The sequence below is a fragment of the Rattus norvegicus genome, chromosome 3, assembly GCF_021556685.1.
Source record: "Rattus norvegicus strain SHRSP/BbbUtx chromosome 3, alternate assembly SHRSP_T2T, whole genome shotgun sequence".
Lineage (NCBI taxonomy): Eukaryota > Metazoa > Chordata > Mammalia > Rodentia > Muridae > Rattus > Rattus norvegicus.
The window spans coordinates 107,403,885-107,421,054 of record NC_141536.1 but is presented as its reverse complement, the minus strand read 5'-3'; the positions used below and the strand labels follow the sequence as shown (position 1 = coordinate 107,421,054).

General features: G+C 40.1%; 1 protein-coding gene across 2 annotated transcripts in view; it reads left to right on the top strand.

Annotated features, from left to right (window-relative positions):
- Positions 1–17,170, top strand: part of Ubr1 (ubiquitin protein ligase E3 component n-recognin 1) — a 110,319-nt gene that overhangs the window by 11,694 nt on the left and 81,455 nt on the right. For both annotated transcript variants that reach the window (NM_001178072.2, XM_087653865.1), the window contains exons 3-9: positions 2,286–2,364; positions 6,808–6,918; positions 12,250–12,380; positions 14,585–14,723; positions 15,838–15,900; positions 16,112–16,235; positions 16,565–16,672. In NM_001178072.2, coding sequence (NP_001171543.1) covers positions 2,286–2,364; positions 6,808–6,918; positions 12,250–12,380; positions 14,585–14,723; positions 15,838–15,900; positions 16,112–16,235; positions 16,565–16,672 — 755 coding nt within the window. The remainder of the gene's footprint in view (positions 1–2,285; positions 2,365–6,807; positions 6,919–12,249; positions 12,381–14,584; positions 14,724–15,837; positions 15,901–16,111; positions 16,236–16,564; positions 16,673–17,170) is intronic.

The following is a 17,170-nucleotide window of genomic DNA, read 5'->3' as shown; positions in this document are numbered from 1 at the left end:
TTTTGCTTTGCTGTTTTTAAGTTTTTGTTTATTGATTGATACAGGGTCTTACTATATAGCTTTATTTGTTCAGGAACTCACTATGTAGGCCAGGAATGGCCTCAAACTCATAGAGATCCACTTGGGATTTAAATGTACACCTCCATGTGTACACCTCCAGCAGAATATTTTTGACTTAGATATTAGCATCATTTTTTGCTTTTCTTCTTTACTTGAGGTCATTTAGGTTACAACTTGACTTTTTGGCCTGTACCAGTAGAGTTTCATTGTTTATGCTTGAATGTTATTTTAGGCTTCACTGAGCATGTATAGTTAAGAGGTTTGTGGATTTTTTTTTTTAAGTATGCCTTACAGTGTTTTTGTTCTATGTATTTTGCCTGCATATATATATATGTGTGTGTGTGTGTGTGTGTGTGTGTGTGTGTGTGTGTGTGTGTGTGTGTGCCTGGTACCCAAAGAATCCCTCTAGAAAAGAGGTCCTCTAGAACTGGAGTTAGAGGCAGTTGTGAGCTGTCAGATGGTTGCTGAGAATCACACCCAGGTCCTTGGGAAGAGCAGCCAATGCTCTTAACCACTGGTCATCACTCCAGTCCTAGTTAGCAGTTTTCAAAAACATGGTTTTTGAAACTGTTTCCTGTTAACTCTTTCAGGAAAAAAGAGTTAGCTCTTCTATTTTTGTATTCTATTTCATTATGCTGTATAGTAGTTTATTTTTCCTCCTATAAATTTTTAACCAAAACTCAGTTTCATCTAAAGCATATAACATTTGTAGCCCTTATCTTTCTAAAATTTCTTGGAAGCATTGTGATAGGGACTATTAGTATGTAGAAACCATGATTGCTGTTATCCCTCTAGCCCAACAAAAAAATTACTAATTAATTCAAAAGTGTCAGTAGTGCTGAAGAAAATTATAGAGGTCTACAGCTTGTCAAAATGGATAAGTGACTCTGGGGTACTCAGCTCAAATAATATACCTACAGTGTAGCCTTTATACCTATGGATCAGTCCAGAAAAGGAGGCAGCAGGGCGGGGGGTGGGGTGGGTTTAAGTGGCAGAAGACCAGGATACGTGCTACTAGATAGAGTCTTCAAACATAACAAGGAAGTACACCCATGGCATCTCAGTAGCACAGTTTCCTGAACGAGATCTGCGTACTGATGTAGCAGCTGACATTCCGCACGGACAGGAAGACTGCACCAAGCCTTCTCCAGATGAAGAGCTGTTGGCAGTCAGCTGAAGCAGGGAGATCTGTTATCTCCCTGGTAGGTTATCCAGTCCTGGTAGTCAGCCCTAAACACGTATCCATATGGGCAGGGTGTGTATGCATCAGTAATAAAGAAGAGGTAATGAGTTTAGGAGGAGTGGAGGAGGACACAAGAGTAAGAGGACATAGAGGGGAAAGAGGGAGGCATATAGATTTTGTAAAATGCAATGCTGATATGGAATTCTTAAAAATAAAATTTAAATTGGAAATTGCTTTAAACAGAGTAGATCATATGTTTTTACCAAGCATTTTATAGATTTTTGGGCAAGCTTTAGGTCCTGTCAGCTAGCCGTTCATCCCCTTTTCCCTTCTCCTTTTTCTCTTCTTCTAGCCCTGAGATAGTGTCTTAGTATATAGCCCAGGCTAACCTTAAAGTCACTCAGTCTTTCCACTCTCAACAATTCTGCCTTAGCCTCAAGAGTGCAGAAAGTACGGATGTGTGCCAGCACACTCAACTCTAAAATTTATCTTTAAACTTTTTAATTTTGTCTCTTCAAATATTTAAAACTTTTAATTCTGTACCTTGTAGTAACTTAGGTTGTTGTTATGTTTCTCTGAAAATGTGAAATGGAATCATGTGTTGTGAAAGCACGTAATGGAGAGAGAGCAAAGAGTGGCTGGTGTCTCTCAATGGCTCTGTGCTTATGCTTATGTGCCAGGCACTGCTGGAGGCGTTTGGGATCTATCAATATATGACCAGTGAGTTTGTCTTATTGAAACCTCAGTTGCAGTGTTTGTGAAGTGTATGTGTAATTTAGAGGACGACAATGGCAAACAATGAACAAAAGCCAGGTAAAGCTCAAAGTTATAAACTGACCATCCTGTGGACTCAAATGTGTTAGAAATGAGGCTAAATTATGGCAGTAGTGTTGTCTGTTTCCCAGGTGTTCTTGGAGCTCAGCTTTGGGGCATTTGGTGTAGGTTTGCCCACCAATACAGGAAGTTCACTCATTTTTTTATAGTCATGCCTTAAGTGTCAGTACAGTTTGGTTTTGGGAATCTAATTCTTTATCTTCTTTAGGGATTGTGCAATTGATCCAACGTGTGTGCTCTGTATGGACTGCTTCCAGAGTAGTGTTCATAAAAACCATCGTTACAAGGTATGAAAACTATATATATAAAATCACTTAGTGGGAATCTGCTGACCGAGTAGTTCAAGTTTTTGAGCTGTTTTATTTTCTGCTAAATAGCTCTGATATGTATCTTTAATCGTACTTGGATAATGTATGAAGTGATTATACCAATTTGAGATTTTTAAACTGTATATGTGAGTTCAAGTTTCCTAAATACTTGGACAATTTGAGCCTCTGTAAGATGTTTTAAAATTAGCAATTCTCAGGAAACTCCTGAGTACCTTAGGCAATGCATCAGTTTCAAAACTTAGTTCTTCTTGTGCTCTCTTAATCTTTTTTTTTTCTTTTCTTTTTTTTCGGAGCTGGGGACCGAACCCAGGGCCTTGCGCTTGCTAGGCAAACGCTCTACCACTGAGCTAAATCCCCAACCCTTGTGCTCTCTTAATTAATAATGGGGTCGAGGCTTTGCCTTTTCTGTTGAATTATTAGACAGTTTTGTTATTAGAGCTAAAATGTATTTCTTACATAATAATGCTGCTTCTGTATTCTGGGCTCAGACAGACATGATGATTCATGTTTCTCTTTGTTTATATATGCCTCAAATACTGTGTAAAATGTAAATAACATTTTGAAGTTACATAGTTCATATCTTTTGTAACCTTGAAAGTTCTAAACCAGCACAGGCTATATATATATAGAAAGAGAGGCTTTTGAATAACAAAGAAAAAATTATGTCTATAAGCCTAAAGTACTCTCTTCAAAGGAGAGTACACAGAAAATCAAACCTTTTTATAGTTGGTCACATAGGGAGCTTTAATAGTATTGAAATTCCCTCTGTCTGGACTCCAGGTTAGTATCCTTCATCTCCTTGATAAACTTTGGAAATGACCTCTACGTTGTGTGTATTCTCTGACAAGGAATACGTTGTAAGAGAAAGCAGCACAGCTGTCAGCCATGGGAAGGAATCGGGAGGAATATGTAATGTGCCAGAGAAGGGGACAGAGAAGGGGACAGAGGAGAAAGGGGCAAGGGCAGACTCCATCTCTCGGTCGGGCAAAAGGAACTGAAAATTTTATTTTTATTCTATGTTACTCAGTTTTCCTAGATCCTTTTCAGTATACTATGCAGGTAATTTTGTTTGTGTTGGGTTGGACTTCGAGACTTACATGAGGTTGGCAAGCACTCTGTCATGGAGCTGAATTCCCAGTCCTTATGTTATCTTGCAGTGCTGGAGGTTAAGTCTTGTGTGCTTTGTATGTCCTTGTCCAGCAGGGGCTCTATTGTGGCGCTGTAACCCATCCAATAAGTACAGGTTTTGAGGTAATGAGAACTGAGCTTAGACCTAGGCAAGTGCTGTACCACTGAGCTATATTCCCAGTGCTAATACTTTTTTAATGTATAATATTTGTGTGTTATGTTTTGTGTGTTTCTGGGATAGGCTGTCATTCTTTAAAATGAGCTCAAGTTTTGTTTCTTTATTGTTCTCAAACACTGTCTTGGACTCTTTCTGCCACTGAAGGTTTTCCTTGGTCCTCCTCATGTATTTTCGTGTTCAATAAGATATTGCTTTAGACCAGTGGCTCTCAACCTGAGTCTCCCCCTTTTTTTGGGTTACCTAAGACTGTAGAAAACACATATGTATACATTAACACTAGCAAATACAGTTGTGGTTGTGGGTCACCACAACATGAGGACTGTACTAAAGGGTCACAGTGTTAGAAAGCTGAGTAGCCCTGGTTTAGACAAACATACTATGTGGTGCTGAGAACAGCCCAGCGTCTGTGCTGTGTACTCAGGCTGGTCTTGTGTGTACATGGTAGTCTGCCTGCTTCAGCTTCTCAGGTGCTAGAATTACAGGTGTGAAGCACCTCCCTCAGTTTCATACCGTTTTTTATTTTCTTAAACATTTTTACATTCATTTAATGTGTGTTTCTATTCATGTGTATTTCAAAAAAAAGTATGTCTGGGACTTGATCTGTAGAGACAGGTTGTTTGAGGGTGAAGGATTTCTGCTTTCGTAAAAGACATATCAATGTACTGTCTGAACATTTAAGTGTGTACAGCTGGGTGATGTGAAGTGTTCAAAGCTCATGCTGTGTGCCCATTTCCACCATCTGGCTGAATACTTCATTTCACTTTGTAAAAACAAACGTATAAAATGATGGCTCTCCTTTCCTTGCTTTTCTTCTGGCAGTCATCTTCTACTTCCAGTCTCCGTGAATGTGACTTCTGTGAGTGCCTCTTCTGGCACTGAAATCAAGCAGTGTTTGTCTTTTGTGACTGGCTTAACTTGCATAAAGCTTTCAACTTCAAATGCAGCATATGTCATAATTTCCTTTCTTTTTAAGCTTGAATAAGATTCTACTATATAACAGCACATTTTGATTATCTCTTTCCATTGATGGACTTGGGTTGTTCCACAAAATTTTGATAGATTTAGGTCAAGTCTTTTTTCTTGTGTTACTGGGCCAATTTATATATTCCCTAAAAGGATGTGGGTTAAGGCTGGGGAGATGGCTCACTGGTTGAGAGCGCAGGTTGCTCTTTCAGAGTATCCAGGTTCCAATCCCAGTGTCCACTTGACAGCTCACAGCCATCTGTGACTCCAGTCCTAGGGGATCTGAGGCCCTCTTCTGACTTTCATGGGTATACAAAGATACATGCAGGCAAAATACCTCCACATGTGAAGTAATAAGTCTAAAAAGAAATTAAAACAAAAGAAAATGAAAGCTGGGCATGGTGGCAGATTCCTGTAATTCTTGATTCTAACACCAGGGAAGCTGAGGCAGGTTTCAGAACTCCAGGCCTTACTGGGCTATACAGAAAATCCTGTCTCAAACAACAAAGGAGATGTGGGGATATTGCCTTTGCTTTAGCATCTTTTCATAGTTTAGTTGCACAGGATTTTTTTGTTGTTTTTGGTTGTTGGGATTGACAATCAATACATGGCAGCCAGGATAAAATCTAACTTGTGGGTTTTGTGTGAATTGCAAGCTAAGAAAGATTTCTGTAATATTTAGGAGCTGAAAGTGTGGCTCTCAGGTGGTCTCATGTTTCCTTACTGTGTGTTTGGAGGGGACGTTCTGAGAAAAAGTCCAGGTCACATGTTCTCATTATCTTCTACCTGAGTTAGTATATTTTTGTTTTTTTCCCTAGGAACACTGAAAGGAAGAAGAGGGTAGTTGCTGTAGGACACTAATGTAAATGAAGATACTATATTAATTAGTTCTTAATTACTATGTATCATTATATTGATTTTTTAAAGGTTTATATAGTAAAAAATGAAAATTTATACTCAAGCATTCTAGATTATAAAGGATCTTTTTACTTTCCAATCTGTTCTCCACTAGTTCACATTTAATAAAAAAACTATTATTTTTAAAATGTGAGGCTACATCTAAAAAACGTGTACATTTAGAAGGTCCATTTTTTAAAATTATCTTTAATCTCTTATCTCCCTCCCAGTCTACCCTCCAACAGTTCCTCATCCCATTCTTCCTTCCCTGTCTACATGAGGATGCTCCCCCCAGCCCCACTAATCCCTGGAGCCTCAAGTCTTCTAGGGCTAGGCATGTCTTCTCTCACTAAGGCCAGACCAGGCAGTGCCCTGCTGTATAGGTGTTGGGGACCTCATATCAGTTGGTGTGTGCTTCTGGTTGGTGGCTCAGTGTCAGAGATCTCAGGGGTCCCAGTTAGTTGAGAGTGCTGGTCTTCCTGTGGGGTCACCCTCCTCCTCAGCTTCTTCCAGCCTTTCCCTAATTCAACCACAGGGGAAACCCAGCTTCTGTCCATTGGTTGGGTGTAAGTATCTGCATCTGACTCATTCAGCTGCTTGTTGGGCTTCTCAGAGGGCAGCCATGCTAGCCTCGTGTCTGTAAGCACACCATAACATCAGTAATAGTGTCAGGCCTTAGAGCCTCCCCCTGAGATGGATCCCATGTTGGGCTTGTCACAGACTGCCTTACCCTCAGTTTCCTCTCTATTTTTGTCCCTGCAGTTCTTTTAGACAGGGACAATTCTAGGTCAGAGTTTTTGACTGTGGGATGGCAACCCCATCCCTCCACTTGATGCTCTGTCTTTCTACTGGAAGTGGACTCTACAAGTTCCCTCTCCCCACTGTTGGGCATTTCATCTAGGGTCCCTCCCTTTGAGTCCTGAGTGAGCGTCTCTCACCTCCCAGGTCTCTGGTACATTCTAGAGGGTCCCCCCACCTCCCACCTCCCAAGGTTGCCTGTTTTTATTTTTTCTGCTGGTCCTTAGGGGCTTGAAGGCCCATTTTTGTTACAGTGGAATATTTAGGTGGTTGGTGTTTCTTAGGTAAGTAACTAAAATGATTTTTGTTCTATCCTGATTCTGTTATACTACATACAGCTAAGAAGTGTTAGTGAATATTAGTTGGATCAACCTTCTTACTTTTCATTGTTTTATAATAAAGTGTGGCCCCATGAAATCGTACTTGTCGTTTATTAGATGCATACTTCTACTGGAGGAGGCTTCTGTGACTGTGGAGACACAGAAGCGTGGAAAACTGGTCCCTTTTGTATGGATCACGAACCTGGAAGAGCAGGTACTACAAAAGAGGTAAGAAGCTTAATTGGTGTTTTAAATTTTCTTAAATTTAATGAGAATAAATGTTATAAATATTTTATGGGTTGTCTTAGTAGAGTTTACTGTTGTGAACAGACTCCGTGACCAAGGCAACTCTTTTTTTTTTTTTTTTTTTGGTTCTTTTTTTTGGAGCTGGGGACCAAACCCAGGGCCTTGCGCGTCCTAGGTAAGCGCTCTACCACTGAGCTAAATCCCCAGCCCCCCAAGGCAACTCTTATAAGGATAGCATTTAATTGGAGCTGGCTTACAGGTTCAGAGGTTCAGTCCATTATCACCAATGCAGGAACATGGCAGCATCCAGGCAGGCATGATACAGGCAGAGCTGAGAGTTCTACACCTTCATCTAAAGGGTGCTAGCAGAACACTGGCTTCCAGGCAGCTAGGATGAGGGTTTTAAAGCCCACACCCACAGTGATACACCTACTTCAACAAGGCTACACGTACTCTAAAATAATGCCATTCCCTGGGCCAAACATATACAAAACATCGCATGGGTTAAGATTCCATTTAGAATCCAATTTATTTGTTCTAAAAGTTAATTATAAGAATGTTTTGTTTTTCTACGCTAAATTAAGATTTTCTCTAGAAGAAATGAATTCACACATACTCAAAATGAATTCAAAATACTCTGTGTTAAATAGTCAACTAGAAAAAAGCGGGGCAGTGCTAGTGCCTTTAATCCCAGCACTCAGGGAGCAGAGGGAGGCGTATCTCTGAGTTTGAGGCCAGCCTGGTCTGTATAGAGTGAGTCCCAGGACAGCCAGGGCTACACAGAGAAACTCCATCTTAAAGGGAAACACCAAGAGAGCAAGAGTGAGAGTGTGCCTGAGTGTGCGTGTGTGTGTGTGTGTGTGTGTGTGTGTGTGAGAGTGAGAGTGTGCCTGAGTGTGCGTGTGTATGTGTGTGTGTGTGTGTGTGTGTGAGAGAGAGAGAGAGCCTGAGTGTGTGTGTGTGTGTGTGAGTATATGTGTGTGAGAGAGAGTGCCTGAGTGTGTGTGTGTGTGTGTGTGTATAAGAGAGAGAGAGCGAGCCTAAGAGTGTGTGTGTGTGTGTGAGAGAGACAGAGAGAGAGAGAGAGAGAGCCTGAGTATGCCTGAGTGTGTGTGTGTGTGTGTGTGTGTGTGTGTGTGTGTGCATAATGTATGACTCCAAGAGAACAAAAATAAGAACAGAACATAATGAATTTGAAAGCAGAGGGAACACATGATTCAGTAATTGCTTGCTTTTCTTTTCTTTCTTTCTTTTTTTTTTTTAAAGATTTATTTATTCTATATAAGTACACTGTAGTTGTCTTCAGACGCACCAGAAGAGGGCATCAGATCTCATTACAGATGGTTGTGAGCCACCATGTGGTTGCTGGGAATTGAACTCAGGACCTCTGGAAGAGCAGTCAATGCTCTTAACCAGTGAGCCATCTCTCCAGCCCCAGTAATTGCTTTTCTTAAAGGAAAAAGACAATAGATATATTGTCAGTGGATATATCTTAGTCAAGAAAGGAACTTGAGCAAGCCCAGACATAGACAATGTCAGGGGAAGAAACTATAGGACACAGACACAGATGAGCTGTGGGAACTCCAGAACTGCTGAAGGATTCTCAGCTAATGAGAGATGCTGCTCTTACAGAGGAGCCAGCACTCACAGGGCATCCTCTCTGTTTTAGAATATCGGACACTCTTCTAGGGGATCCAAAACCTTCTTCTGGCCTCTAAGGGCACATATGTGATACAAACTTGCAGGCAAAGCACTCTCTTGCACATAAAAATAAAAAAATATTTAAAAAAAAGAAAATAAAAAGTGAATTCCTTTTAAAAGATAGGAGGAATGATTAGAAAAATTGAATAAGTTATATCAGATAATATTTAGTCATTAGTGTTTTTAGATAGAGTAATGGTGTTTTATATCCTTTCTTATTAAAAAATTCATATCAAGGGGTTGGGATTTAGCTCAGTGGTAGAGCGCTTGCCTAGGAAGTGCAAGGCCCTGGGTTCGGTCCCCAGCTCCGAGAAAAAAAAAAATTCATATCAAAATACTGAAGGGTGAATGTCATGATGATTGTGTTTTACCTTAAAATATTTGAACAGGATAAATAAAGCATATATGAAAAATGTTGCATTATTAAGTTTAAATAAAAGTGTATTAAAAGAGAGGGTATGCTTTTCTGTTTAAAGTTTTTATTAATAAAAATGTAAAAAAAATTTCACTGAATTGATTAACACTGAAGAAGTAAAAGCTTATAAATTGCTCCAGAATGTGGGAGAAAGGAAGGGAGCCTTACACTGGTTCTAGGAAGCTAGAATACACTGCTGTAAGGTCTACCAAGATGTGCCATTCCACATCAGTCTTAACAGTTTCATGCTGACACCCCAAGCACAGCTTTAGCAGGTGAATTCCCACATGTAAGAGTACAATACAGCCATTCTTACTCTGCTGAAGAAATGCCTTCTTGGAACTCACTGTGAAGGTGCTTGTGCCAGCACATTTGGGAACTGCTGTCTTGGAAAGCATTCTCAATTTTTTCAGGGATGCTTGCCTCAAATAAAATCTATACAAATCACATTTCATGTTGAAGCATAAAGTACTTTCACCTGATGTAATTGTCATCTGGGAGGCTCACTGAACTCTGGGAGCTCCTTCTGAACTCTGGCTGGCTGGTTCAACTCAGCTGTTCTGGCTCACACTCCTCTCCAAGCTGACTGACCCAACCTGGCTTCTCTCAGTTTCTGACTAAATTGCTCTGCTTCGCCTCAAACTAACTCTGGCAATTTGTTCTAATCTTTTGGTTTCTTTTTATTCTCTGGCTTCAACTTCCTCTGCTGTCCTGTTCTGAACTTCATGAAATCAGGAACAACTCAATTCCACTGCACTGCACACACTGCACTGACTCCCAACTGACTCCCTCTCTGTCCCTGGGCTCCTCTTAAATAGCTTCTCTTTCCTCCCGAGAGCTGGGAGTATCCTATTTCTGACTCATTCTGTCAAATCTGTCTCTGATTCATTACTTTGCTCCTCAATTTAACCACTTTTCAAACATGGCCTTTTCCTTCTACAAACGTACAGGTGTGTGCTAAGGGCTTGTCTGTGTTCCAGCCAGAAGGGTTGAAGGTGTGTGGCATGTCTGCATTCCAGCTGGATCACACAGACCTAGGTCTTTGGTGAGCCCTTGCCAGAGCAGCCATGCCATTGGATTAAAATTCATCTACATTGGAGCTCAATGTTTCAGAATCCTTCTGTTGACCCTGCTCTGGAACACTAATCAGATGAACTAGACTGAGCTAAGATATGTAAACATTGCAAAGGACAAGGAGAAGTAGTCATGACTGTAAGTCAAAAAAAAAACAAAAACAAAAACAAAACAAAACAAACAAACAAAAAAAAAAACAAGAAAATTAACCGAAATGAGACACTTCAGTACAGTTCACAAAGATTTCTAGGTTTGTTTGTTTGTTTGTATGCTTGTTGCTCTTTAAGAACGGGCCTGAAACTCAGGTCCCTCCCAAGCATAGCCTTCCAGTTGCTGGGCTTGTGTCTGTTTACTGCTATGTGCACTGACATAAACAAGTAACAGCAAAATGCCTGCTTTTCTGTGTAATATATTTAACAAATACTTTTGACTGGCCTTATGAGCAATACCTTTTAGGAGATGTAATGGGAGATGTTTAATTCATCATGATAAAAAACAATAAAATGCTTAGGTGGGGGGAGAAGAATTATGCTAGACTCATTCATTCATTCATTCATTCATTTTTGAAACAAGGCCTCTCTATGTAGCCGTGCCTAGCCTGGAACTCACTGTGCCTCCAAAGTGCTAGTATAAAAGACGTGTCTCACGTATCCAGAAAGCTAGCTTTATTTTTAAAAATCTGAATTCAGTCTCAAATCTGATCTTGAACATTTTTGAATTTAAAATTAGATTGGGAAAGTAATCAATATCCTGCAGCTGTTTCTCTGGAGGTGAGAGAAGGCTGCTCTGGTAGCACATTAGCTCCTGCAACACTGTGATTTCAGCTTTTATTCTCTCTGCCTTGTGGGTGTGAGATCCATATTCTGCCAGGTACATGGAATTGCGCCAAGCTTAATGCAGTATCACCGAGCATAAGCAGACCTAACCAATAACACTGGCAGTGCGCTGTGCAGCCTCGAAGAGAGGCTCCTGTGGTATGCAAGTAAAAGCAGTTCCTCTCGTACTTCTGGTTGCTCATTCTCTTGTTTTGTTTTGGTTTTTTTTCATTGTTTTCATTAATTTCTGGTGTTCTTGTTGAGTTTATTTCTAAGATGCAAATGCTTTTCTTGAAAAATTCTTTTATAAGCACCAGATGGAAGCAGAAGAATTTCTTTCTACTTTTCCCTGAGGTCGTGTTTATGAATGGTCAAAAGAAACTGAGGAAGGAAAACTATGAGCAGGAATGTTGTGTTCCAATGTTGATATTAGTACCATCGACACTTTATCTCTTTAGCAAAGACCTCTGGACACACTATTCAGAAAAGGTGACTTGTTGAAGAGGGGGTAAAAGCAAACTTACAGACCATAGGTGAGACGACATCAAAGGTGTTAAAGGGAAGAGAGTAACTTGGTTAATTTGCCACATTAACCCTCTGTAAGAATACAGTTTAGCTGTGTTGAGTACGTTCACATTGTTATGAAATAGAATTCAGTGTTTTTGTTTTGTTTTGTTTTTTGCCTTGCACTACTGAATCTCTACACATTCAACACTAAGTCCCTTTCTTCCCTGTCCTCAGCCATTGATTCTCTACCTTTCTACTTCAGCAAAGTATGTATGGTCAGAGTCAGAAAAAAATTGTCCTTTTCTGACTAGCTAAGTTGTCGTCCCGTCCCACCCCCCACCTTCCTCTCCTTTTCTTTTCTTGTTTTATTGTGCTGAGGATCAAATTATGATCATCCCAGGCAAGTGTTTACCACTAAACTCATCTCCAGCCTGTTTCTTACTCTTTGTTATCAATACTTGCTTGTGGATATTTTTAAGGTGACTGCGAGAGTTGGTTGAAGTAAGTTATGAGTTTTTATAAGCTATAATGGATAGCCAGTTGTTGCATGGTATTATCATAATGAAGCTATTCAGAAAGATAATAAAGAGAATTTACAGGGGAAAATATGAATAAAAGGTATTCTATAGTCTGTGTTTCTTTTTATCATCTGTAACATCAATTTTATACCAAGAGCTTATGAATTCAACTTGATTAGATTCCTAGTGGATATTGTAATGAACTCACTGAAGTGATTTAACATCTTCCTTATCTATTTATGTGGATATAATCTCAGTGTATGTTTCTGTTGTTTCCTCACAGACCTTGCATTGCCCACTGAATGAAGAGGTAATTGCTCAAGCCAGGAGAATATTCCCTTCAGTGATAAAGTACATTGTAGAAATGACTATATGGGAAGAGGAAAAGGAACTGCCTCCTGAACTGCAGAGAAGGTGGGAGCTGTCACAAGTCACAGCTTAGTGATGGTTATTTAAGCTGACAAACACTGTTGGATATCTGTGTTTGTGGTCCTTCCTCTCTGCCTGCCTGCCTGCCTGCCTGCCTGCCTGCCTGCCTGCCTGCCTGCCTGCCTTCCTTCCTTCCTTCCTTCCTTCCTTCCTTCCTTCCTTCCTTCCTTCCTTCCTTCCTTCTTTCCTCCCTTCCTTCCTCCCTTCCTTCCTTCCTTCCCTCCTTCCCAAGCTCAGAATTTATTATGTTATTGGAATAGATATAAACACAGACATTTTGTAGAATTGTCTTATATGCCCAAGGCAAGAGTGGGTATGAGCTCAACAGAGAATCAGCCAAATCGTCTTTGCCCTTATACTTTGGAAATAGTGTGCCAGGATTATTGCGGGCATCAGGACTTAATTTGTTTTTACATAAAACTCAGCAATTCTAACAGGTATAAGTCTCTCATTGACATTAACGGTTTTTAACTTTTCAAAAAGTTTTTTTAATTTAATTGGAAAAGGAGGCAGAGGCAGGAGAATATTTGTGAATTCAGGACTAGCCCTCTCTACATAGCAAGGCACAGGTCAGGCAGAGTTATGTGGTGAGACCCTGTCACAAAGGAATAAAAAGGGAATTCTGGATATTAAAGTATAGTTCAGGCCTTGTGGAACTATTTCTACGTGTATAGAGTTTTACAGAACTACAGCACAAATCCACATACAGATTTGATTATTTATTTATTTATTTACTTATTTATTTATTGGTGGTGATCTTATTTTTTCTGGGAAATTTATTATGTAAGAAGAGATAATTAAGAATTTTAATGACATCAAATGTACTTTTTACTTGTGTTGGTCATAGACTTGTTGAGGAAATAAAAGTATCAAGAAATTTTATCTGTAAGTACTTGAATTTCAGATAAATGATAATGACAGTTCTTTAAAGAAATTTTGTATCAATAAACACAATGTAAGTGTGTCCCAGCACAGACAGCAGTGCTTGGATATATTTACTGGTAGGAAACACTGGGCATAGATTCGCCTTCTTGTTCCTCTTGCTGCTTAGTTGTGTTGTGACCATGGATACCTCTTTCATCCATCTGAACTCATATTTCTTTGGGGGCCAGGGGGACAATTCAAGACAGAGTTTCTCTATATAACAACCTTGGCTGTCCAGGAACTCAGTTTGTAGACCAGGCTGAGTTCTACAGAGGTCCACTTGCCTCTGCTCCTGAGTGCTGGGATTAGAGTCATGTGCTACAATGCACAGACTAGTAGGACTGTTGAAAGGTATATTAAAGAAGATTTAAAGCTGACAGTGCATAGCCTGTAACTACTGTTTTCACATATCGCATGAGATCATCATATAACTGGAATGCAGGTATTATCTTCCTCTAAGCAAATCTAAGATAGTCAGTGTTTTATCTGAGATCTTATAGACAAAGTGGGCGTGCTGCACTTCATACTTTGAAAACAACTAAAACAAAAACCCTCCACCTTCCCCTCAAAACTATAATACCCCTATCACTTCAGGATTTACCTTTATTTAGGCATAGGCCTCTGTGAGTTTATGTGCACCAGGTGCATACCAGAGGGTTTCACAGATGATTTTAAGTTGTTCATGTAGGTGCTGGGAACTTAACGTGGGTCCCCTTCAAGAGCAGTATTTATTTTTAGCCAATTAGCCATCTCTCCAGCCTAGATCAACAGGTCCAGTATCACTTAAATAGAAGGCAAATACAAAAATAAAATCTGATTGCCTATCATTGTCTGCCTGAAGGTTCTAAGCCTGAACACCTGTCTTTCCCGTTGTCAGTGTGTGAGCCATGCAAAAGTTGATGATCTGAGGCAGCCTACGAGGAAGAGGAGAGAGTGGAGAAAAATTGGAGAAAAGAACACCTGAGGAAATAGTACTTAATGATTTTGTTTTCTTTTTTGGAAACAGGGGATCATAGAGAGTTAACCAGTCTTGACTCAAGCTTGTGGGCGCAAGTAATCCTTGCCTCAGCCTCCCAAGTATCTGTGTGCCAGCATTCCTTAATGGGGTTCTTTTCCATTCCATAGCACTATACTATTTAAAATCATGTCATGTATCAATATTACTGTGTTATTCTCGACAGACAGGAAACTGCATTGTGCTGCTTTAGAATATATGACTGTTTTTGCTTGCATTATTATTTGAATATCTATCTTTTTTTAAATAGGGAGAAAAATGAAAGATATTACTGTGTCCTTTTCAACGATGAGCACCATTCATATGATCATGTGATATACAGTCTGCAAAGAGCTCTTGACTGTGAGCTTGCAGAGGCACAGTTGCACACAACTGCCATAGACAAAGAGGTTCGTGATCACCCTCTGACTTATGTTGCTGTCTTACATCCAATTCTCGCATTCAGGTGTTAGCTGCTTTTTAAAAACATGGTTCATTATAGACTTTACATGTGCAGTTAACTTCTCTGGACATGAGCTAACTGTTGCACTCTTGACTCCTAGCAACTGTGAATACCCGGACAGGATTAGATATGTCAGTGTATGTCGTGGATGGGGGAGGGACAGTGGGAGGCCCCACTCCTCCCTGAGGACTGACAGCAGTTAGTGGTTGCTGGGGGTTAGGGAAATTGTTTTCTTCAGTGATATTGTCACTATAAGTTGTTCATACTCCAGTAAATAACTCCTTATCCTTGGTCACTCAAGCATCTATGATTAAACTCAGCAACTTACCTAATAAAGACACAAACATAGAGGATTTGTTTGGAAGAAGGGTTTTAACATGGGGGTGAGTGAGGATAAGAGGTGAGAACGGTGGTTGAAATGACCAAATTTATTATATACATGAAATTGTCAAAACTTAAAATTTTTGTCTGGGATTTGATCTGGGATTTTGCCCATTCTGGATAAATACTCTTCCACTGAACTATGTCCTTAGCTCTTGGAGTGTTTGTTTTGAGACAGGGCGCTTGTAGCCTAGCTGGCCTGATTACAGCTGAGGACGCTCTTGAATTCCTGATCCTCCTACCTCCATTTCCTCAGTTCTGGGATTATGAGGAGTGAGCCAGCCTTACTGATTTAGCTCCCCCCACGCCATCCCCAACTCTGTTTTTGTTGTTGTTGTTCTGAGGCAGCTCTGACTGTCTTGGAGTTCACTATGTACATAAGGCTAGCCTCAAAATCATAAGTATCTGCTTGCCTCTGCCTCCTAAGTGCTGAATTAAAGGAGTGAAGCACCAGCCAGCTAGTTTATCCCTTTCTGAGACACAGTCTTGTGTGCCTGGGCTGCCTTTCAGTTTGAGATCTTCCTGCTTCCTGGGTGCTGGAGGCACATTCTTAGGGTATCATACCTGGGCTTTATTCTAGCGTCATGGTAATCGACAGTTCATCAAGTCTGTGGGTTGTGTGTAACTCATTGATCGTGATTCCCATCCCACTACCTCATTCTCATTTCCCTTACAATTAGGGTCGCCGGGCTGTCAAAGCAGGTGTGTATTCCGCTTGCCAGGAAGCAAAGGAGGATATAAAGGTAACTTTCTGAATTAGCCACAAACAGAAGTTCAAAAGGAAACGCGGATTTATTTCTAGGAGTCAAGTGATCTTATCATTGCCACGGTTGGTGTCATGAGTAAAGGCATGTCTGGAAACTTGGCAGTTGAAGACTGTGTGGCTTCCTTTGTGAAATGTAGATCACTAAAGCACAGTTCAGAGCCTGTTCTCACTCCTCCTGTCATTTGTAGAGTCACTCAGAGAACGTCTCTCAGCACCCCCTCCATGTGGAAGTGCTGCATTCCGTGGTTATGGCCCACCAGAAATTTGCTCTGCGCCTTGGATCCTGGATGAACAAAATTATGAGCTATTCAAGTAAGCAAACACCCTGTTTATCTGATTTCTAAGTAACTATTGTGTTTTATAGAAATGTTTATCATTGAAATTTCTTATTTCTTGGTCAAGGGTCTATTTTGATTGATTTCATCAGGATTACATTTCAAGTATATAGTACCTTAAATTTGTTTTTAAATGCACATCAAATAACATGTTTTTATTGGCTCTTGAGTTTGATGACATGATTATTCTTGGCATCAAACATAGCAAGTTAACTTTAATCTTTTTACATATTATTATAGAAACACTTTTAGGAGAAATATCATGAAGAAAATCATTTGACTCCGTTTGGCTTCCTTTATTTGTAGGTGACTTTAGGCAGATCTTCTGCCAAGCCTGCCTCATAGAGGAGCCTGGCTCTGAACATCCCTGTCTTATAAGCAGACTAATGCTTTGGGATGCAAAACTTTATAAAGGTAAGCAGACCTCTGTTTATGCTACCTGCAGGGTCAAGGGAAGATTATAGCTTCATCAGAGGTCTGTCTTGTGTTATCGAACACGATCTTGATCTGTGTTATTTGTGAAGGCAAGGTTAACTAATTTAATTTTGCTGATTAAAAATCCAGGAATACTGTCTTTTAACAATAGTGCCTTTCATTTAGAAAGAGCCAGTTGAAAACTGTTTAATCAGATTCATGTAGCAGTGCTTTTAGTAAAGCAATGTTTTCAGTACTATAGCAATCTAGATGAGACATAGAGAGTAAAAGATGAGAGTCTGAAAGGTACAGAAAAGGAAAGAACAGAGTTAGCATAGTTTTTTTTCTTGTGAAACTTGTATATTTTTTGTTGGATTTTTTTTTATTTACATTTCAAATGTTATACCCTTTCCCAGTTTCCCATCCATAAACCCCCTATCCCACCCCTTTTCCCCCTTCCTCCCAACAACCCCCCTCCCCACTTCCCTGCCCTGACAT